The 17,307-nt window shown below is 43.0% G+C and overlaps 1 protein-coding gene across 9 annotated transcripts in view; it reads right to left on the reverse strand.

Annotated features, from left to right (window-relative positions):
- The window catches only part of FOXP1 (forkhead box P1), a 386,554-nt gene that overhangs the window by 160,803 nt on the left and 208,444 nt on the right, over positions 1 to 17,307 (reverse strand). Inside the window, exon 1 of one of the 9 annotated variants that reach the window (XM_019428439.2) lies at positions 16,723 to 16,910. The exons of 5 other annotated variants lie outside the window; for them this stretch is intronic. In XM_019428439.2, the coding sequence (XP_019283984.1) occupies positions 16,723 to 16,758 (36 nt within the window). In that variant the 5' untranslated portion in view covers positions 16,759 to 16,910. Of the gene's footprint in view, positions 1 to 15,112; positions 15,515 to 16,722; positions 16,911 to 17,307 lie in introns of those variants that run through there. 3 more of the 9 variants (XM_019428436.2, XM_019428435.2, XM_019428434.2) reach the window with 3 other exon arrangements.

Consider the following 17,307-nt stretch of genomic DNA (forward strand, 5'->3'; position numbering starts at 1 on the left):
TTTTGGGAGAGAGAGAAAGTGTGAGTGGGGTGGGGACAGAGATAAAGGGAGAGACAGAATCCCTAGCAGGCTCCATGTAAGCGCAGAAGCAGACGTGGGGTTCCATCTCACGAACCTCTCATATCACGGCCTGAGCTGAAATCAAGACTCGGACGCTTAACTGACTGAGCCACCCAGGCGCCCCTCACCAGGCATTTTAAAACATAATTTATTAGAACTTAAAGTGCTGTGAAATCAAGCATCCAAGGGCACTTGTTTTTCCGATTTCTATTGGGTATAAATCACTGTAACCTAGATTTTAAACTGTCATAAAAAAAAGAGGAATAAGTCCTTAGTGTACAAGAGTGCACATGTGAGAATTATCATCATAATATGAATCGTATTACATGATTTATAATATGAATCGCTGGTATCTACCACTCACAGACAGTAAGAAATGTTTATTGTCATGTTCACTGGTGGTCAGTGGAAAATATGGAATGATTGATGGGATCCCCTTTGGAACATGCACCAGAAACCTAGTGATTTCTCATACATGCTTATTACCTGGTAGCCATTTTTACCTGTTACCTGCATCAAAATGAAATTAATGTCTTTCATCTCAGACTCCACTGCCTGAACCTCAGAGATCTCTTCCAACGCAACTGAGGAGTGAGGATGGAGTTTTCTTATTTGTATAACAGCATCTCGATCACATAGGGCAAGAAGTCCGCTAAGATATTCTGCTTGAAAACAAATGAGATCTTTTGGATACAGAATAATAAGGTGCACGGACATGTGTCTGCGTGCGTATGACGGAGAAGATGGGAGGGTTAGTAAGGGCGGGAGGGAGAAAGAGAAAGGATATGAATAAATGAAGTGTATCTTGTAAGAAGCAAGGATCAACTCTGACTCAAATTCCAGACCAATTGCTAGTGTAAATAACTTAAAAGGTCCCATCCCACCTCTGGAGACCTTTTACTATTGATGACGGTTCCTGGGCTGGGTTGAGTCAACACTTCCTTTATAACAGATGTGACAATTGCCTGGCAATGGACAACCTGGTACTGTACTGCGTGCTAGGCTCAGGTTACAAGAAAGACGTAGTTTGAGGATGTCACAGAGACGGGGTGACTGATAAAACCAGGCACTTAAAGCCCAGATGCACAGGCATGTATTTGTCTTTAACAAGCTAAAATAAATGGCTCTGTGAGCTAACAGAGGAGAGGGCTGGAAGGCAGGCACGCATTGCCTTCATCTGTGGACTGGCCAGCCTCCCTCTCTGCCTTGAATATCACCTACATCCTGCTCTGCACAAGGGGTTGAAGTTGCCTTTTGATCAACTCTCCGTGGGCCACAACCAGCTCTGAGTACTCAGAGTCAGGGAGTAGGTACTTGGCTGCTGGTTTCGCAGGCCATGCTTTTATGCTAACTGGGGCCTGGACATTTCTGACACACCTCTGATTCTACTGGCTCAAAATTATGCCTTTCTCATCAGAGCCTTCGCCTTCTCGGCAAATAAGTGCCATCTGTTATTGACAAATTATGTTTCGCATCAGCATGTTTACAACTTTTGAGCTATTTATATCTGAAGTTTAGAGCAGGTGTTAATATTTTAGGGGATAGGTTTCCCCATGTTTAGCATGTTTCTCTAGGTAGCCAATGTTCAAAAACACATTTACCGTATTTTAAGCAACACCAATAAGTTTACATAAAATATGATTTCAGCATGCATGCACATATGCATACAGCGAACTGGCATAAGGAAAAAAATTCTTCATACAAGTTTTGACACAACACCTGGTGATGAGGCCTGACAAAAACACCGATACTAGGAGGTCCTCAAAAAAATAAGACTAACCACAGTGTTTTAGGTCCTGGGTCAGTACACTATTACAGGCCCTGGACCGAATCCTCCAGATGAGCCATTACTATCCAGCCCACGAGACGAGAAGGGTTTTTACTTACTTAAATAGTTGGAGCGATAATAGAAGAAAGAATATTTTGTGACGTGTGAAAATTATACGGAGTTCAGTTTTCAGCATCCACAAATAAAGTGTTACAGGAACACAGTCATGCTCGCTTGATTCCATGCTGTCTGGGGCCGCTGTTGCATCACAAAGCAGAGTTAAGTACCTTCAGCACAGACTGGATGGTCCACACAACCTAAAATACTTCCTATCCGGGCCTGTACACGAAAAGTTTGCCAACCCATGCCTTGGGTTGCAGGCTGTACTCTGAGATTCCCCGAAGATTCCACTGGACACAATTTTATAAAAACAAAGCTTGCGACCAGTTGCCCCAGATAATTTTAGAACTTAGCTGACATGCAAGGACATTTCTAATTCGCTGCTCTTAAAGCTCAAAGTCCGATCCGATTTTCCAAAAGGAACTGGGATGGGAAAGCAAAATGCATCCATGTGCTCCTCTTTCTGTAACTCTTTAAAACGAGCTGCAAACTTTGACTATGTGTTTCTTCTCACAGGTAATTTACACCAGCTCGGAGTGAATCTCCTCAATTGGGTGTGAGGTCCCAAACACCAAGAGAATGAAGACAGCATGCGCTATGGGCCAGTGGAGAGAAGTCGGTTATTTCCTGTCTGCCCTGACAAGCTGTCCCACTCCTAGCTTCAAAGGCTGCTCTGAGTCAGCCACCCTTCCTCTAATTTCTTTTCCTAGACTCTCCCCACCCCTCAAGATCAAACCTGTTTCTCAGATAATTTCCCAGGCTAATCAACAGTCACTGTGCATATGGGGGTGGGGGGTGGGGGGGAAGCTAGCAATAAAAAGCAGCATGGGAAGCTCGGTAGGAAAGCAGTCTTGTTCTCTTCATTTCTCAACCTCCACATGCACCTCGAGTACCTCTGGAGAGCTTTTTCTCCCCCATAAACTAATCTGCTCTCTTGGTGCGGCTCAGCAACTACCAACCATCTTAACCAGAGGGCTCATCATTTAACACTAGCAATCACCCCGCAGCCAGACCTGGGACTGAGTGTGCAGGGCGACTCCATCACCTCCTTGCTTTAGACACAGCAGTCACTCCAGTTGCAGGATGGAGAGAACATGTGTGGGTCCATTTAAAAAAACAAGAAATGACCGTGGCTGATAGGACTAGATGTGTACATGCATTCATACAGAATCAACAACATTCCAAGGCAGTGAGTTCTCCAATAAAAATGCAAAAAAGGAAAAAAAAGTTATTTACAAATGAAACACTTGGTTATCACAGGAAACTGGAAAAGTAAGCTAATCTCATCGAGGGATTTGCCCAAGGAAAGATTCCGGGTCTAGTGATTGTGTAAATATTACACATACAAAGAAAGAAAGCACTCTAACAGACCAAGTCATGTTACTAGCGTCCTAAATAAAAAACAAAAAACAACCCACTTCCCCAATTAAAATTTTAATACATGGGGGGTAACAACCATCAAAAAATCATCAGAGGGCCTTTAACAGTCTCTTTGCACCAGTTACTACTTGGTCTACACTTGATGAGAATGCAAATAAGGGTGTAGAGTGTGAACATTCACTGGTAGCTGATTCACTGGACTTGACCCCCGCCCCCCCCCCCCCACCAAGAGCAGGTGGGGCAGATAGCAAAGCCTTAGATCAGCTGGGATACTGGATTTGAATCAGTGACCTAGAAGGGAAAAGTTCCATGTAGCTTCATCCAAGCCCGGAGTTCTAACAGCTGGAGAAAGCACTGTATACTCTGAGGGCGTTCCATAATAGCTGACGTTTAGATAGGGGTGGATTCCTCAAAATGTTCCACAGTCTTTGCAAATGAGTTTATGAGACAGTATCTAGACAGACAGGGTGAAAAACTGGACCAGAGACCATACCATGCCTACAGCACTCCAACATGACGTGCGTGAGTTGAAATGAAGGAGGACAGGAAATGAAAAAGTCAAAGATCCCTATACACACTGTCCTATGTGCACAAGGAAGTATGGCATAGGGCAGGTCACCCACATGTGTGGGGACAAGGAGAGATGAGGCCAGGACATAGCATCCCTCTGCCACCTGGACCACTACCATTTCTTTATCGTCCCACGCTAACCTGAAGCTCCACCTTCTAGATCTACTTTCCAAGTGGGGCTTCCCAAACCCTTACTGAGATGACTTTATGTTCTTCATGCTACACATAGGATGCTTATCACTGCTGTGACGCTTAACACCTATGTTCTTCACTTTGGCTTTACTTTATTTTATTTTTTAATTTTTTATTTGAGAGATAGAGAGCTAGCAGGGGAGGGGCAGACAGAGATAGAGACAGAGAATCCTAAGCAGGCTCCATGCTGTCTTTCTCTCTTTTCCTATCTTCCATCCTTCCCTTTCCTTTTCTTTCCTTTCTTTCTCTTGCTCTCTCTCTTTCCTTCCTCCCTTCCTTTCTCCTTTCCTCCCTTCCTTCTTTCCATCCTTCCTCTCTCTCTCTCTCGTTCTTTCTTTTTTGTTTTTTAGAAGACCCGGAACTTTAAATTGTAGCAAATAATGTAAAGACCTGTGTATTGTGTTTGAAGTCAGGAGTTTTTTAATGTTGGCAATCCATCAGAGTGTGTTTTCCTAGAAGAAAAGATGACACAGTATTTTCTTTCTCTCTTTTTCTCTCTCTCTTTTCCTTTCTTCCTTCCCTTTCCTTTTCTTTCCTTTCTTTCTCTTGCTCTCTCTCTTTCCTTCCTCCCTCCCTTCCATTCTCTTTTCCTCCCTTCCTTCCTTCCATCCTTCCTCTCTCTCTCTCTCTTTCTTTTTTGTTGTTTAGAAGAACCGGGATGATGTTTAGAAGAACACAGAATTGTGCTGCTGTACTCGTGCCATGCTACGATATGCCAGCATTAGTGTTTTGGGGCCCAAACACCATCCCATGCCCCAAGTACAGGAGACATGGACAGAGAAACATCATAAGGCCCAAAACAGGAGGAAGCATTCGACTACAAGTCCCAGCCCCAAAGGAAACCTAGGAGGCAGAAGCAGGGTCAAAAAATGCTGTATTTCCTTACAGTTATGAATAACCTTGATTATTTAAGTCTCCATGTAGAGGGCACTTACCGCCAAAGAAGGTAAAGGTTAGGAATTTTCATGAGACAAAAAGAAAAAGGCTATCTATGATCCTCTTGCAAAATCAGCTGAAGTAAGTTTAATGGCTATAAACAGTCAGGAAGTCTGTTTGAAGTCTCTTATAAGAGGAGACAAACCTTCCCCCCTCCCCCCAACCATACTCCTACTCCATACACCTATTAACATAGGGCCCTATAACCACCGTGTTGAGGCCCTGGTTGGCTGCTCCTTGCTGGAGCCGGTGCCAGACGCTGAATCACCACCACCCAGTCTCCAGCACCTGAGTTGTCTTTGGACAGATTCCATCCAAGCACTGCCCAAGCCTGAGCCTGTCTAGCTTGAACGAGTCGGCAAGACCACAGCCTGGGGCGCCATGACCGTAGGCAACACTGGCGTTGCAAGGAAGTAAAACAGAAGTCAAGTTTATTAGAAAATGTCTAAAATACTAAGCTAGGTGCTGCATCAAACCCGTTTCTCCTTGTTAAGGAAGGACCAGACTGGGCCCAAAAAGAAATAAATAAATGAGTCCACTCCTTCTCCAAGTTCCCAAAGTAGAAAATATGGGGATCAAATGGAAGGATATGTGAATCAAAGGGAACTATGAACTGGCTGTATTAACCTGTTGTTTTCTGCAATTGTCTTTTATGGGGATGCAGTCCAGCAACTCTCATTATGAACAATCCAGATTCCGATCTTTTCGTACCTTAGGAGGAGAGTGGCTATTTTTGAAGCTTGCAGAATAATGTGGCTAGAATCATGTTCAAAATAATGGACAAAAAAGTCATAAGAAAAGTCAAAAGACTTTTCTATGATCTTACCACTAACACCGAAACTAGTTCCTGCTCAAACAAATACGGTGTTGTACTCCTTTGGTCCTTATAACGCAAGTCACACGCACTTGGGATGCCCTATGGATGCTTTGGTCTTTTGCAAAAAACCTTCTCCTTCCCTTACCTGAATGCTGGGGAAAGAAGCAAAAGTGAAAGGCAACGTAGAGGCAACATTCCAGCTGACATGAAAGACAAAAGAAAGAAACAGAAGTGGAAAGGGAGCAAAGGCCCAAACCAGACTAAGAATCTAAAATTTGGAACTACTCATTCTTGGCCACAGTTAACTAGGACCAAATCATCATCGTTGTTGTTGCCGTTACCCTAATACTCTCCAATAATTTACATTTCTCAGAGCGGTTAATGCAAATAGCAAAGATTACACTAGTCTAAGGATTTAAGAAATAAGGAATATCTAGAAACAGAGCAGCAAGTGTAATAACTCCCTGCATTTACGCCACTAAAATAAAAACAGCATACTGCCGTGCTCCCCGTGTGCGAAGCACTATGCTAGTTAGTTGCTTTAGACTTGTCATCTTACTTTGTGTCCCCACCATCTCGGAGGGAAGCAGGGCAAGGTTTTATGATTACTGATTTAGGGTGGAAAAATCATGAGATGGTGAGGTTCAGTGACTTGCCCAAGGTCACAAACCTACGGAACGGCTGGGACAGAAAAACAAAAACAAACACACACTGTCTCACGAGAACCTGACACCCACATTCTACCAAGGTCACTGATTAGACCAAATATGACTGCAGGTAATTCTGGCAAACAGATATGCAGTCCAGAGAGCCAAACACGCAAGGATGAATGCGGGTACTTTACCTTCAGGAAGAAGGCAGAGGCCTCTTCCGGGTATCACATCTTTTAACATAAGTTTACCTGCCTCTTTTCCCCACACAAAAGGCCTGCTCTTTCCAACCAGATCCTTTCACTCCCAGGACTCCTGGAGCCATGGCCACATCTGCAAATCTGCCTTCTCTGCTCTCCGTCCACATTTACAAGGCATTCAGGTGTCTTCTCCATTTAAGTTCTACTTTTCCCAGTAGTGCATGATCTCACATATACAAAATCTGAAAAGGTCGAACTCAAAGAAGCAGAGAGTAGAATGATGGCTGCCAGAGACTGGAGGGTGGGGAAAATGGGGAGATGTTAGTCAAAGGGTAGGAGGGTTTAGTTAGTTCTGCAGCATGAATATGTTCTGGAATTCTTATGGACACAATGCTGCCTGTACTTAATAATACTGTACTGTGTGCTTGAAGTTTGCTACAGGGATACTTCTTAAATTAAAACTTCTCAGGGCACATGGGTGGCTCACTCAGTTGAGCGTCTGACTCCTGATTTCCGATCAGGTCGTGACCTCACAGTTTGTGGCATCAAGCCCCGCATCCGGCTGATGGCAAAGGGTCTGCTTGGGATTCTGTCTCTCCTTCTACCTGCCCCTCCCCCACTCATTCTTCCTCCCTCCCTCCCTCCCTCTTTCTCTCACAAATAAACATCAAAAAAAAAAAAAAAAACCTCATCACACACACAAAAGGGTAATAATGTAGAGGTGACAGACAGGTTAGTTTGATTGTGGTGATCTTTTCACCGTGTAGACGTAGGTATAAAAATATCAAGTTGTACACCTAACACCTAAATATGGATACAATTTTTTATGTCAAAGTTGTCTCCATAAAGTTGTTAAAAAATTTAAACTTAAAAAATTAATCGATTCTACCTCTTCCTAAAAACTCTGCTTGTATTCTAACTGCTTCAAGCAGTAGCGTTCCCTGATGTCCTCTGACCCAAGGGACTAGCACTGGTCGAGGATCCCCGAAGTGCCCCGAGTTCCTATGGCTGTGCGGCAACCCGCAAGCAGGCTGACCGGAGGGAAAACAGACCCAGCAGTACCTGTTCTCCCTCACACTGCGCTTCACCTCTTCACCTGTCCAAGTTCATCAGCTGCTCTTGCGATACTGATGCTGTTGCCATCATCCCTTAGATGCTCAATCTTCCCTCAAGCTCTCGTAGGGACAGGCACCCCGTTCTTCGCTTTCGCTGGGCCAAAGTTGGAATTTTTCAAAAGGAGCGTTTAATGCCAGCAATGGAGAGGGTGAGCTGTCAGAGTAAAGATGTTTTCTCTCAAGTTAGCCCAAGTCCACACAGAGCTCAGGCCCTGGACACCTGTATCCATTCTCTGCCTTCATCTACATTAGACCTTTCTCCCCCACCTACCTGGCATGGCTTTCAGGTCAAGCACGGTTGCTGGCCCATGTTTATTTTAACCCACTGCAGATTCTCAGACTCTGCTGTAACTGCTTGCTTTTTGTTAGGAGGGGGGTATTATGTCACTGTAATCTTTTTACGCTTATTTATTTATTTCTGAGAGAGAGAGCAGGTTGGGTGGGGACAGGCCAAGAGGGAGAAAAAGAGAATCCCAACCAGGCTTTGCAATAACAGCATGGGGGCCAAAGCAGGGCTTGAACTCATGAACCCTGAGATCATGACCTGAGAGTCGGACGCTTAACTGACTGCAGGACAAGGTGCCCATACTATAATCCTTTTTTATTATTATTTAAAACAATTTTTAATGTTTATTTATTTTGGAGAGACAGACAGACAGACAGACAGACAGAGTGTGGGTGGGGTAGGGGGAGATAGAGAGAGGCAGATACAGAATCCGAAGCAGGTTCCAGGCTTTGAGCTGTCGGCACAGAGCCCGATGTGGATCTCGAACCCATGAGCGGCGAGATCATGACCTGAGCCGAAGTAGGACGCCTAACAGACTGAGCCAGGTGCCTCCCGCTATAATCTTTTTTTAAAAATGTTTTCTCGGAATGCTTTTTCCCCTCTTAGTTTTATTGAGATATAATTAACATATAATACTCTAATAGTTTTCGGTGTACTCCATGATTATATATACAGATAAAGATTAGATATACATAATTGGTATGTTTTGTGATATCTATAGCTATATATTTCAAAATGATTACCACAGTAAGTTTAGTTAACATCTATTCCCTGACAGAGTGTTTTTTTTCCTTGAAAGAACTTTTAAGATCTACTCTCTTAGCAACTTTCAAATATATGACACATTGTGGTTAACTTCAGTCACCATGCTGTGTATTATGTCCCAAGAATTTATTTTATAACTGTCTGCAAGTTTGTAGATTTTGACAACCTTCACTCCCATGTCCCCCACCTCTGGCAATGACCAATCTCTTCTTAACATAGATACAATTTCTTTATGTCAAAATTATCTCAATAAAGTTGTTAAAATTTTTTTAAAAAATTAAAATAAAAAAAATTAATCGATTCGACCTTTTCCCTAAAACTGCTTGTATTGTATTTCCTTTGGGTTTGATTAGATTAGATTCCACATAAAAGTGAGATCAAAGTATTTGCCTTTCTCTGGCTTATTTCACCCAGCACAGTGCCCCAAAGGTCCATCTATGTTGTTGAAAATAGCAGGATTTCCTTCTTTTTTATGGGTGAATAATAGTCCATACATATTACATCTTCTTTATTCATCCATCAATGGGTAAGTGTTTCCTTATTTCCTTATCTTGGCTATTGTAAAATAATGCCGTAATGAATGTGGCACTACAGGGATCTTTTCGAGGTAGTGATTCATTTCCTTTGGATATAAAAACCCAGAAGTGGAAGTGATGAATCTGGATTTAATTTTTGGAGGAACCTCCATACTGTCTTCCCCAGTGGCTGTACCAATTTACATTCCCATCCATGGGGTAGGGGTTCCCTTTTCTCCACATCCTCGCCAACACTTGCTATGTCTTATCTTTTTGACAACAGCCATTCCAACAGCTATGAGGCACTATCTTACTGTGGTTTTGATTTGCATTTCCAAATAACCATCCTCTTAAAACTGTCTTGGTCCCTGGTTAAAGGGGATGAGGAAGATAATAATAAAAGTTGCATTCTTTTTAACTACTTATTGACAGACAAGTACTCAACATTACACACACATCACCTCATTTACTTTGAGTTATTTTTAAAAGCAGTTAACACATATAGAAACAGGAACAGAGAGGCTATTTCTAAGCATTACGTGAGGTGTGCATGGACAGTCCTTAGCGAGATACCTGTACGTGAACATTACTTACTAAATGTAATATACTACCACAGTACATTACCCCATAAGTACAAAAATATATTTTGTGGAAAGCAAACATTCCTATTTCCCAGTGATCTCACACCAGTCATTGTCCTCCTGACAAGGACCATGAGAAAACCACAGGGAATCTAAGGCAGATGGCAGTGATTGTACAAAAAGCTAACTGGGGGCAAGAGGGGATCTGTGATTTGCCCATGGTCACAGAGATGGCTTGCAACCATGAGTCCGGGCTCCTTCCGCTGGCAAAGGCACTTGAGCAAGTATGGCCATTTCTGACCCTCACCAAACCCTAAAGGTAGCCTGCCTTGCCTGGACTCTAAGAACAACACAGCAGGAATGGCTGCCTCGAGGCCAACCAGGGAGCTCCCAGGAGATGGTGATGCTCATGCTGCTGCTGCTGGTGAACAAGAAAATGATCACCAACCCTGAATGCCAGCCATGGGTCTGGCTTGCTTCTAAAGCGCTTTACATAAACACAACGTTTACATAATATGCCAAAGGTCACGCAGTTTGGATTAGAATCCCTTCACTTGTACTTCAGGAATGACACAACCCCAAATGGCCACTGAAATCCACGGATCCATGGATTTGGAATTCTTCCATTCACAGAGAACTACAGGTACTTGCTGGACAGGACAGATCTTCAAGGGAAAAGTTAGAAATGCTCAGACGAATTCAAGCCACAAAGGTAACTTTATAGGAAACTATCTGAAGTTTTTATCTTTTATGTAAACATAAATACATGTGAATATACTGCAGATACAGATAGAAGACAGCAAAAGAAAAGATTTCAGTGCTCTGGTCAAGGGATTAGAAATATTTTCTTAAAAAGGGGATTAAAAACAAAACTGTGCTCATCGAATGGGCAGCTGTGTTCACTGGGTTGTGCTCATGGTGGGACAATGGTTTCTGGAACTTCCAGTAACCACAGTTTAGCATAAGGTGGAACTTGAGTCTTCATGCATGAAGAAATAAGGATTCTCTGGGAATTTGGGGGAATTACTGACCTTGAGAGCATCACAACAATTCCAAAGAAACAGAAGTTAGCTTTAGAAAACATTAACATATTTATCCAGAAGCAGCAACCATGGTGGTAGAACATCCACCAGTCGTTCCACCTGAATACGAACCCATTCTACCTGATTTGAACCCCAGATCTACCACTTGCCAGCTGTGTGACCTTGGGTAAGTTACTTAACCTCTCTGTGCCGCAGTTTCTTCACGTGTAAGAATGGGAGGAAATAACAGTTTCTACATCACAATTAGTACGTGTAAGGCACAGAGGCTAGGACCTGACATTCGGTAAGTGATTCTTCAGTGACTTCAAAAAGCACTTTACAAACGATCACTGAGCATGAAAGTAATAATCTCATGGTAGAAGACATGGGAAATGCATAAATGAATTAAGAAAATAAAAAATAAAGTGTAATATCATCACCTATGTATTGATACAAGGTTAACATTTGGAAGTATGCTTAAGGAAAGTAATTTTCTTAAGCAACACTGGAATCACATTATTTAGGATCTTTTCAAAATTACTTTTTAAAATTAAAAACACATTTTTAAGAGAGAGTTTTCAAATCTAATTTCTATATTCAGGTTCAAACCAACAGTACTGGGGACCAAACAACCTAAAAACTACCACCCTACTCTAGAGATTTCTGAAAAAGCTTTCAACCGAAGACTTTAAACAGCAAATGGCACATGACTAATTTTTTCACTGTGCTTAGTAACCGTTTCAGGGAGGCTTAAGACACACCAGAACCGAAGAATCACATAGTAACATCTAGGGTTAACACAATGTTTCAACTGTTTGGCCCCCAAAGGGGGAGACTACAGAGTAACTTCTGACTCAATCTTGCACAGCCAATGAGCAGGAGTCTGTGTCTTTGCAAAGAACAAAAGAACTTGAGTCTTGTGGAAGTTAAATTGCCAACATCGTATCGAGTGAATGTGAAATAAAACAAATATTTAACATTTCAGCCCAAGCCGTATCGTATAAACAACAAGGACAAAATCCTACATTGGATCCTAAATAGACTCAAACTAAGCTTCGACAGTCTTCGTTGGCTCCTCCTTCCCCACCATCAGTACCGTGCACTAGCTACATTTTCCCGTAAGGTTTCTTCATGGTAAAACACTTTCTCATGGGACTGCCTGTGGTCGGGGCTGAGCATGGCACAGGGAAAATGCTTCTCATGGTACCTGCATCATACCCATTCAGGTCTAGCCTGACCATTAAGTACAGACACACCCGGAAGTTGTAAACTGCTTTAACAACAGGAGGTTTTCCCACCTCAAAAGTGGGATAATCTTTGCAGCCTACCTATGATCCAAGGGTGTTCTGAGTATTAACGAGTTAGCATTAGTCAGGCACTTTGATTTCCCAGACAAAGGGCTCTGTACGAGTACAAGGTATGATTATCCAACCCAATTGCCTTCTGGAGAGTCACCTGAGATGACAACAGAGGAGGCAGAAAGGCTACGGGTCCCATGGCTGCCCTCTCTGGAGCAAAGCTACCTCCCAGGGACATACATGCAGGGCCAGACTGGTGGGGGCTGTGCTGTGAGCGTCCGCTGCATTGTTCCCTTATATAGTCAATGAAGAGGGAATCCCTCTGTGTGCACGTTTCCAATTCGCATTCCAAAAACAGTATAGGCAACGAGGCAGATTTTCAACTATGATTTACAGGGCTTGATGTGACAGGGCTAGGTACCATGCTAGGATCATGCCCGTCGCTTTCTCACGATAGGAATCAAAGAGGAAGCCCCTATAGAAAATCCTTTAGTTATTGTAAACGTACAGGTGTGCGCACGAATGTCAGCCCATGCGTAAGTACAGAACATGTCTACATACGGTTTCCAAAGCCCACCTGAGAATTAAAACAACAACAACGACGACGACATTCTGTTTTTGGCGTGCTTGTGTTAAAATCTGCATTTAATGTAGATTTGAGCCCTCCCCTCGGTCTCTGGAGGCCTTGATGTGAGATAACAATCCTGAAGATCATTATACGCATTGCATAATATTGAAGTCTAGAAGGTGTTTTTTGAGGGACAGAGAGGTACACGTCATTATTTGCATTACAGGATCTGCCTATCACCTTTAAAGAGAGGAGCAGAAGTTGGCCTCTAATAAAGTAGGCTATACACCAGCCACAGAAACTCTGGTACGCTTTCTTTCAACTGAGCGGTTCATGTTTAGATCTCAAGTCAGAACAGAGCCTTCAACAAAAGTGCAGGAGGTACTGATTTGACCAAATGGTATTACTGTTTAAAAGACACACACACACACACACACAGACACACACACACACACACACACCACTTAAAAGTGGAGCTACTGAGGCAGGCATAACTAAGTAAAGCATCTAGAAAAGCCTAAATGCTGAACAGCTAATCCTGGGAAATCCTGCACCGTAAAATCATATGCCGCGATAGATTAATTCTCAGTAAAATGCCTGGCAAATTCTCAGAAGTCGAAAAGGCTCCTGAGTCTTAAGGGTTAACACACTTGCCCCCTTTTTTTTTTTAAATGACACATATAATTTCCTTTTATCATAAAACAATGCATTTATTATTTTCTGTATATCTGTTAAAGGGCATGGCTTTCTGAGTGGAAAACAAAACAGAACTTGGTCACATGTTTATTTGCTTCAGCTACTCCCTTCCCCTTCTGATAAATAATCAAACATGCCATCCAGAAAAAACAAAACCAGCGAGCTGGGAAATTTGATGGTCATCAAATAGACTGAGATACCAAGAAAAGCAGCCCACTGTTCCCACACTGAGTTTTCGGCCCCCACACCTACACTGACATCTGAGTAAATACCTTCAGTCACTCTTTCCATTTTCCCTGCAATTACTCCTACTGTTAAACAAATTGTCCTTAAGGCAGTCACAAACCTAATTTTTTTCTTGCAAAGTAGAACAACTTCTGAACATTAAAAAAAAAAAAACGCAGCACAGCAATAGCCATACACAGGCGCACTTATTTATTTAAATATTTCTTCCATTAGAGGTTCAGACAACCAGAGAGCTCATTTCTTTCTCTATTCTACAGATGCTGTTTTAGACAATAAAATTTAAGGATATTTAGTCTGGGGACTAACAAACAAGGTTCGGAGTAATAACAATCCCCTAAAGATCAAAAGGGCTAATTTTCCATTTCCTGTCTATTCCCTGACCAGTACATAGTTAAAAAAAAAAAAATTAGCACCTGGCTTACCAATTACAGTGAAGTTGGGGGTCAGGGTTGGGGGAAGGGCGTGGAGGGAGGTGGGGGAGGCTCAAGGGGCGAGGACATCAGACAGGAAAAGGTGGAACCCTTTAAAAAAAATGTCAAACCATGTGTTAAGAAACTCATTTCAACAGAAAGGACTGAAAGAGCGATCTCACTGCTCTTTCCACACAGGGAAGGAGCAGCCCAGGTCCGAGGGCTTTTCCTGCCATACTAATTACCCACAATGAGAATTTTGAAAAGAGCTTTCCAACATCAAAGTTAACAAGCATCGCAGAAAGTGAGCCGGGCTTTCTCTTTCCTTTCGCATCCCACTCCGTTTAAACAATAGTAATGCGAGTGAGATAATGACCATGCTTGTTTCAGCAGTCTGACTTTTATTGGCATGAAATTGGTACAAATATTATCAAGACCGATTCACAAGTGATGACGGTGTCATGATGCAAACATCATAGGACAATTGTGCAGAGGCAGAATTACAAAGGCACCATCCCTGGACTCTCTTACCCCTCGTGATAACAGGAAGAAAAAGAAGGCAACACCAAACAAAGTCATACATCGGCAGAGAGAGTTCTCATCTACGTTCAAGCCTGTAAAACTGTCCTGACGACACTCGGATGCCTCCTTAGCTGATTATATCCCAAGACCCATTTGAAAGCAAGAGTGGATTCACAAGGAGTTAGAACCAACCAACGGTCTTCTCAAATCTCTAAAAAGAAAACCGCTTTTGATGGAGAGAGAAGGGGTGGGGGGGGGGGAGAGACAGAAAGCAGTAAACAAGGTGGAACATCTTATTTTGCCCTCCAGAGAATGCGCAGGAGCGGATCCCGAGTTTAAAAGTTTAACCCAGCAAAATGTTCCTTTTTTTTTTTTTTCTTTCTCTGGACACTTACAGAGAAAATGAAGAGTTTGACGGAGTGAGCTCGCACTGTCTGCCTTTGGATTTCCGTCTTCTTGCTGTAGATGGGTTCTGGCTGTTTCTGTGAAGCGGGGGTTGCCGAGTGGTAAAAAAGATGTTTGAATAAACAGGAAGTGCTGTGCGGCTGAAGCACACTTGAGGAGAAAGCACACTGGAACATTGCCCTTTGTAGGCAACCTCAGGGACGCTTTGCCTCCACAGTAGCTGGCTGGGCTCTCACTAAATGACAAAGAAACCACAAGAATTCCTCAAGTAATTCTTCACTTTCAAAGTTGAAAGATCAGTTGGAGCTTGCAGGTAATTTTCAAAGTTGCATTTAGCGCTTAAAGAAATCTATTAATGCTACACGTATCTAAATCACTCCAGGTCTGCAAGCAGCGACACGGCATCAGAAACGTGTGCCCCGGCCAGACCAAGCCCTAGCCAAACAGCTCACTCTCGCAGACGAATACACACAGGCAGGGTTTTCGGGAAACCTGCTCTCGAGATATTTTTGTGGTGACATTTACATAGGCAGGATGCTTTTAAAAAAAAATAGGGAAAAAAGAAAGGAAGAAAATTCAGATTCTGCAGACTTTAGAGGAATTTGTCACACGTATTTTTAAAGAACATATCGTCCCGCATTCCTGGGATATGCCCTTGATCTTGCTTCTGCTGCTTTTCCTCTTACATTTTCCTTCTCCGCAATCAACCAAACTACCTGTTTATCTCCAGATGCCTAGCTTGTCTACTCGAACACTCTTTAACCCGCCCCAAACTAATTATCAAAGTCCTGTCTTCCGTCACCCGAGTAACTTGACAGATACTGTAAAGAAAAGTAAACCGCTAAAGGCAGAACAAGTCAGCTTGAAAAATAAGATGAGCAGCTGAACAGCCATATTCAATAAGAAAAGAAAAAGGGGGGAAGGGGAGGAGGAGGAAGAAAAGGATTCCTTCTGAAAATGTATTGCTGTGGTGGCAATGTTCTGCCACGGAAGCAACTGATTTGTTATTTAGCATGGAATGCTGGACTGTCTGTCATCCAGGTGCTAATACTTGGCTAAAATAACTCATTGGGAACTGTCAGTGGGATGTTTACATAGGCCCCAATCTTTTCTTCATGGAAGGAAATTTTTTACTGGAATTCATCTTCTTTTGATCTCACATTCAAAGCAACGGCAGCTTGATAGACATTCAAGTCTGAAAGCAAATCCAGACGCTGAAGATAAACCGCCAGAATATGACAGGCAGAAGCATCTAAAGCTTATAAAAATGAAGAGAACAGCATGTCGCCTGAGTATTACAATAGCAGAAATCAAGAGACATATTAGGTGGAACTGATCAGCCACAAAAACAGTTCAAAAGGCAGATCACAGAAACAGAGGACTAGGCTAGGAAAAAAAAAAATGGGAAAGATCTGGTTTACTGCCTCACCTCCCTTTTGAGCCCCACAGCACTTCCATTCCTGCCTCTTCACTTTTAGGAAGGGTGGAGTATCCAATTCAAATGTTCCCATCTAACTCAGCTGGTCCCGTTATAAACGCGCCGCGAATGATTTCCTAGCAATGTATTTCCAACAGGCAGGGGGAAAAGGCAGACCCTTACCTTGCTCGGGGTCCAGCATGCTGCATTTATTAGCATCCCCTACATCTGCTCTGCAATGCAGTTTCAAAAGACACACAGCCTGGGTGCCATGCAAGTGGGCGGTCAGGAAGAGCATCTCGCCAGAGAAGGGCTCTAAGTAGTTCGAGATGGGGCTACAGAGCTCTAAGGAGTCTAGTTCCCTGACATGGCTAGTTACTGAATGAGCACACACGCTCCAGCCTCAGTTACAAAAATAGATGCATTCAGTCCTATAGATAGAGAAGTGCTCAACACCTAAGTGCTTGGAAGCCAACTAGGGCAATTCCAGAAGGGAATTATCACCAGATCTGTCTTAGAGGCGCACAACTACTTTTTCTCAAAACGAGCCTCTTCGGTACACCTGAAGAAAAGGTAACTCCCAGCAATTCTGTACTCAGAGCTGTTTGCTAACACACACTGTGTGTGAATGGGCGGCATCAGGGTAAAGGGAAAGAGAATTCCACATGATAACTTAGCCCATGGTGGGTTCCGTTCCTCCTCAGGCCACCTGCCCTCCTGGGACCGCGGAGCCTGATCTTCTCCTGCAGCCCCTTGCGTCTTTAAAGT

The sequence above is a fragment of the Panthera pardus genome, unplaced genomic scaffold, assembly GCF_024362965.1.
Source record: "Panthera pardus isolate Hobbes unplaced genomic scaffold, ASM2436296v1 HiC_scaffold_8, whole genome shotgun sequence".
Lineage (NCBI taxonomy): Eukaryota > Metazoa > Chordata > Mammalia > Carnivora > Felidae > Panthera > Panthera pardus.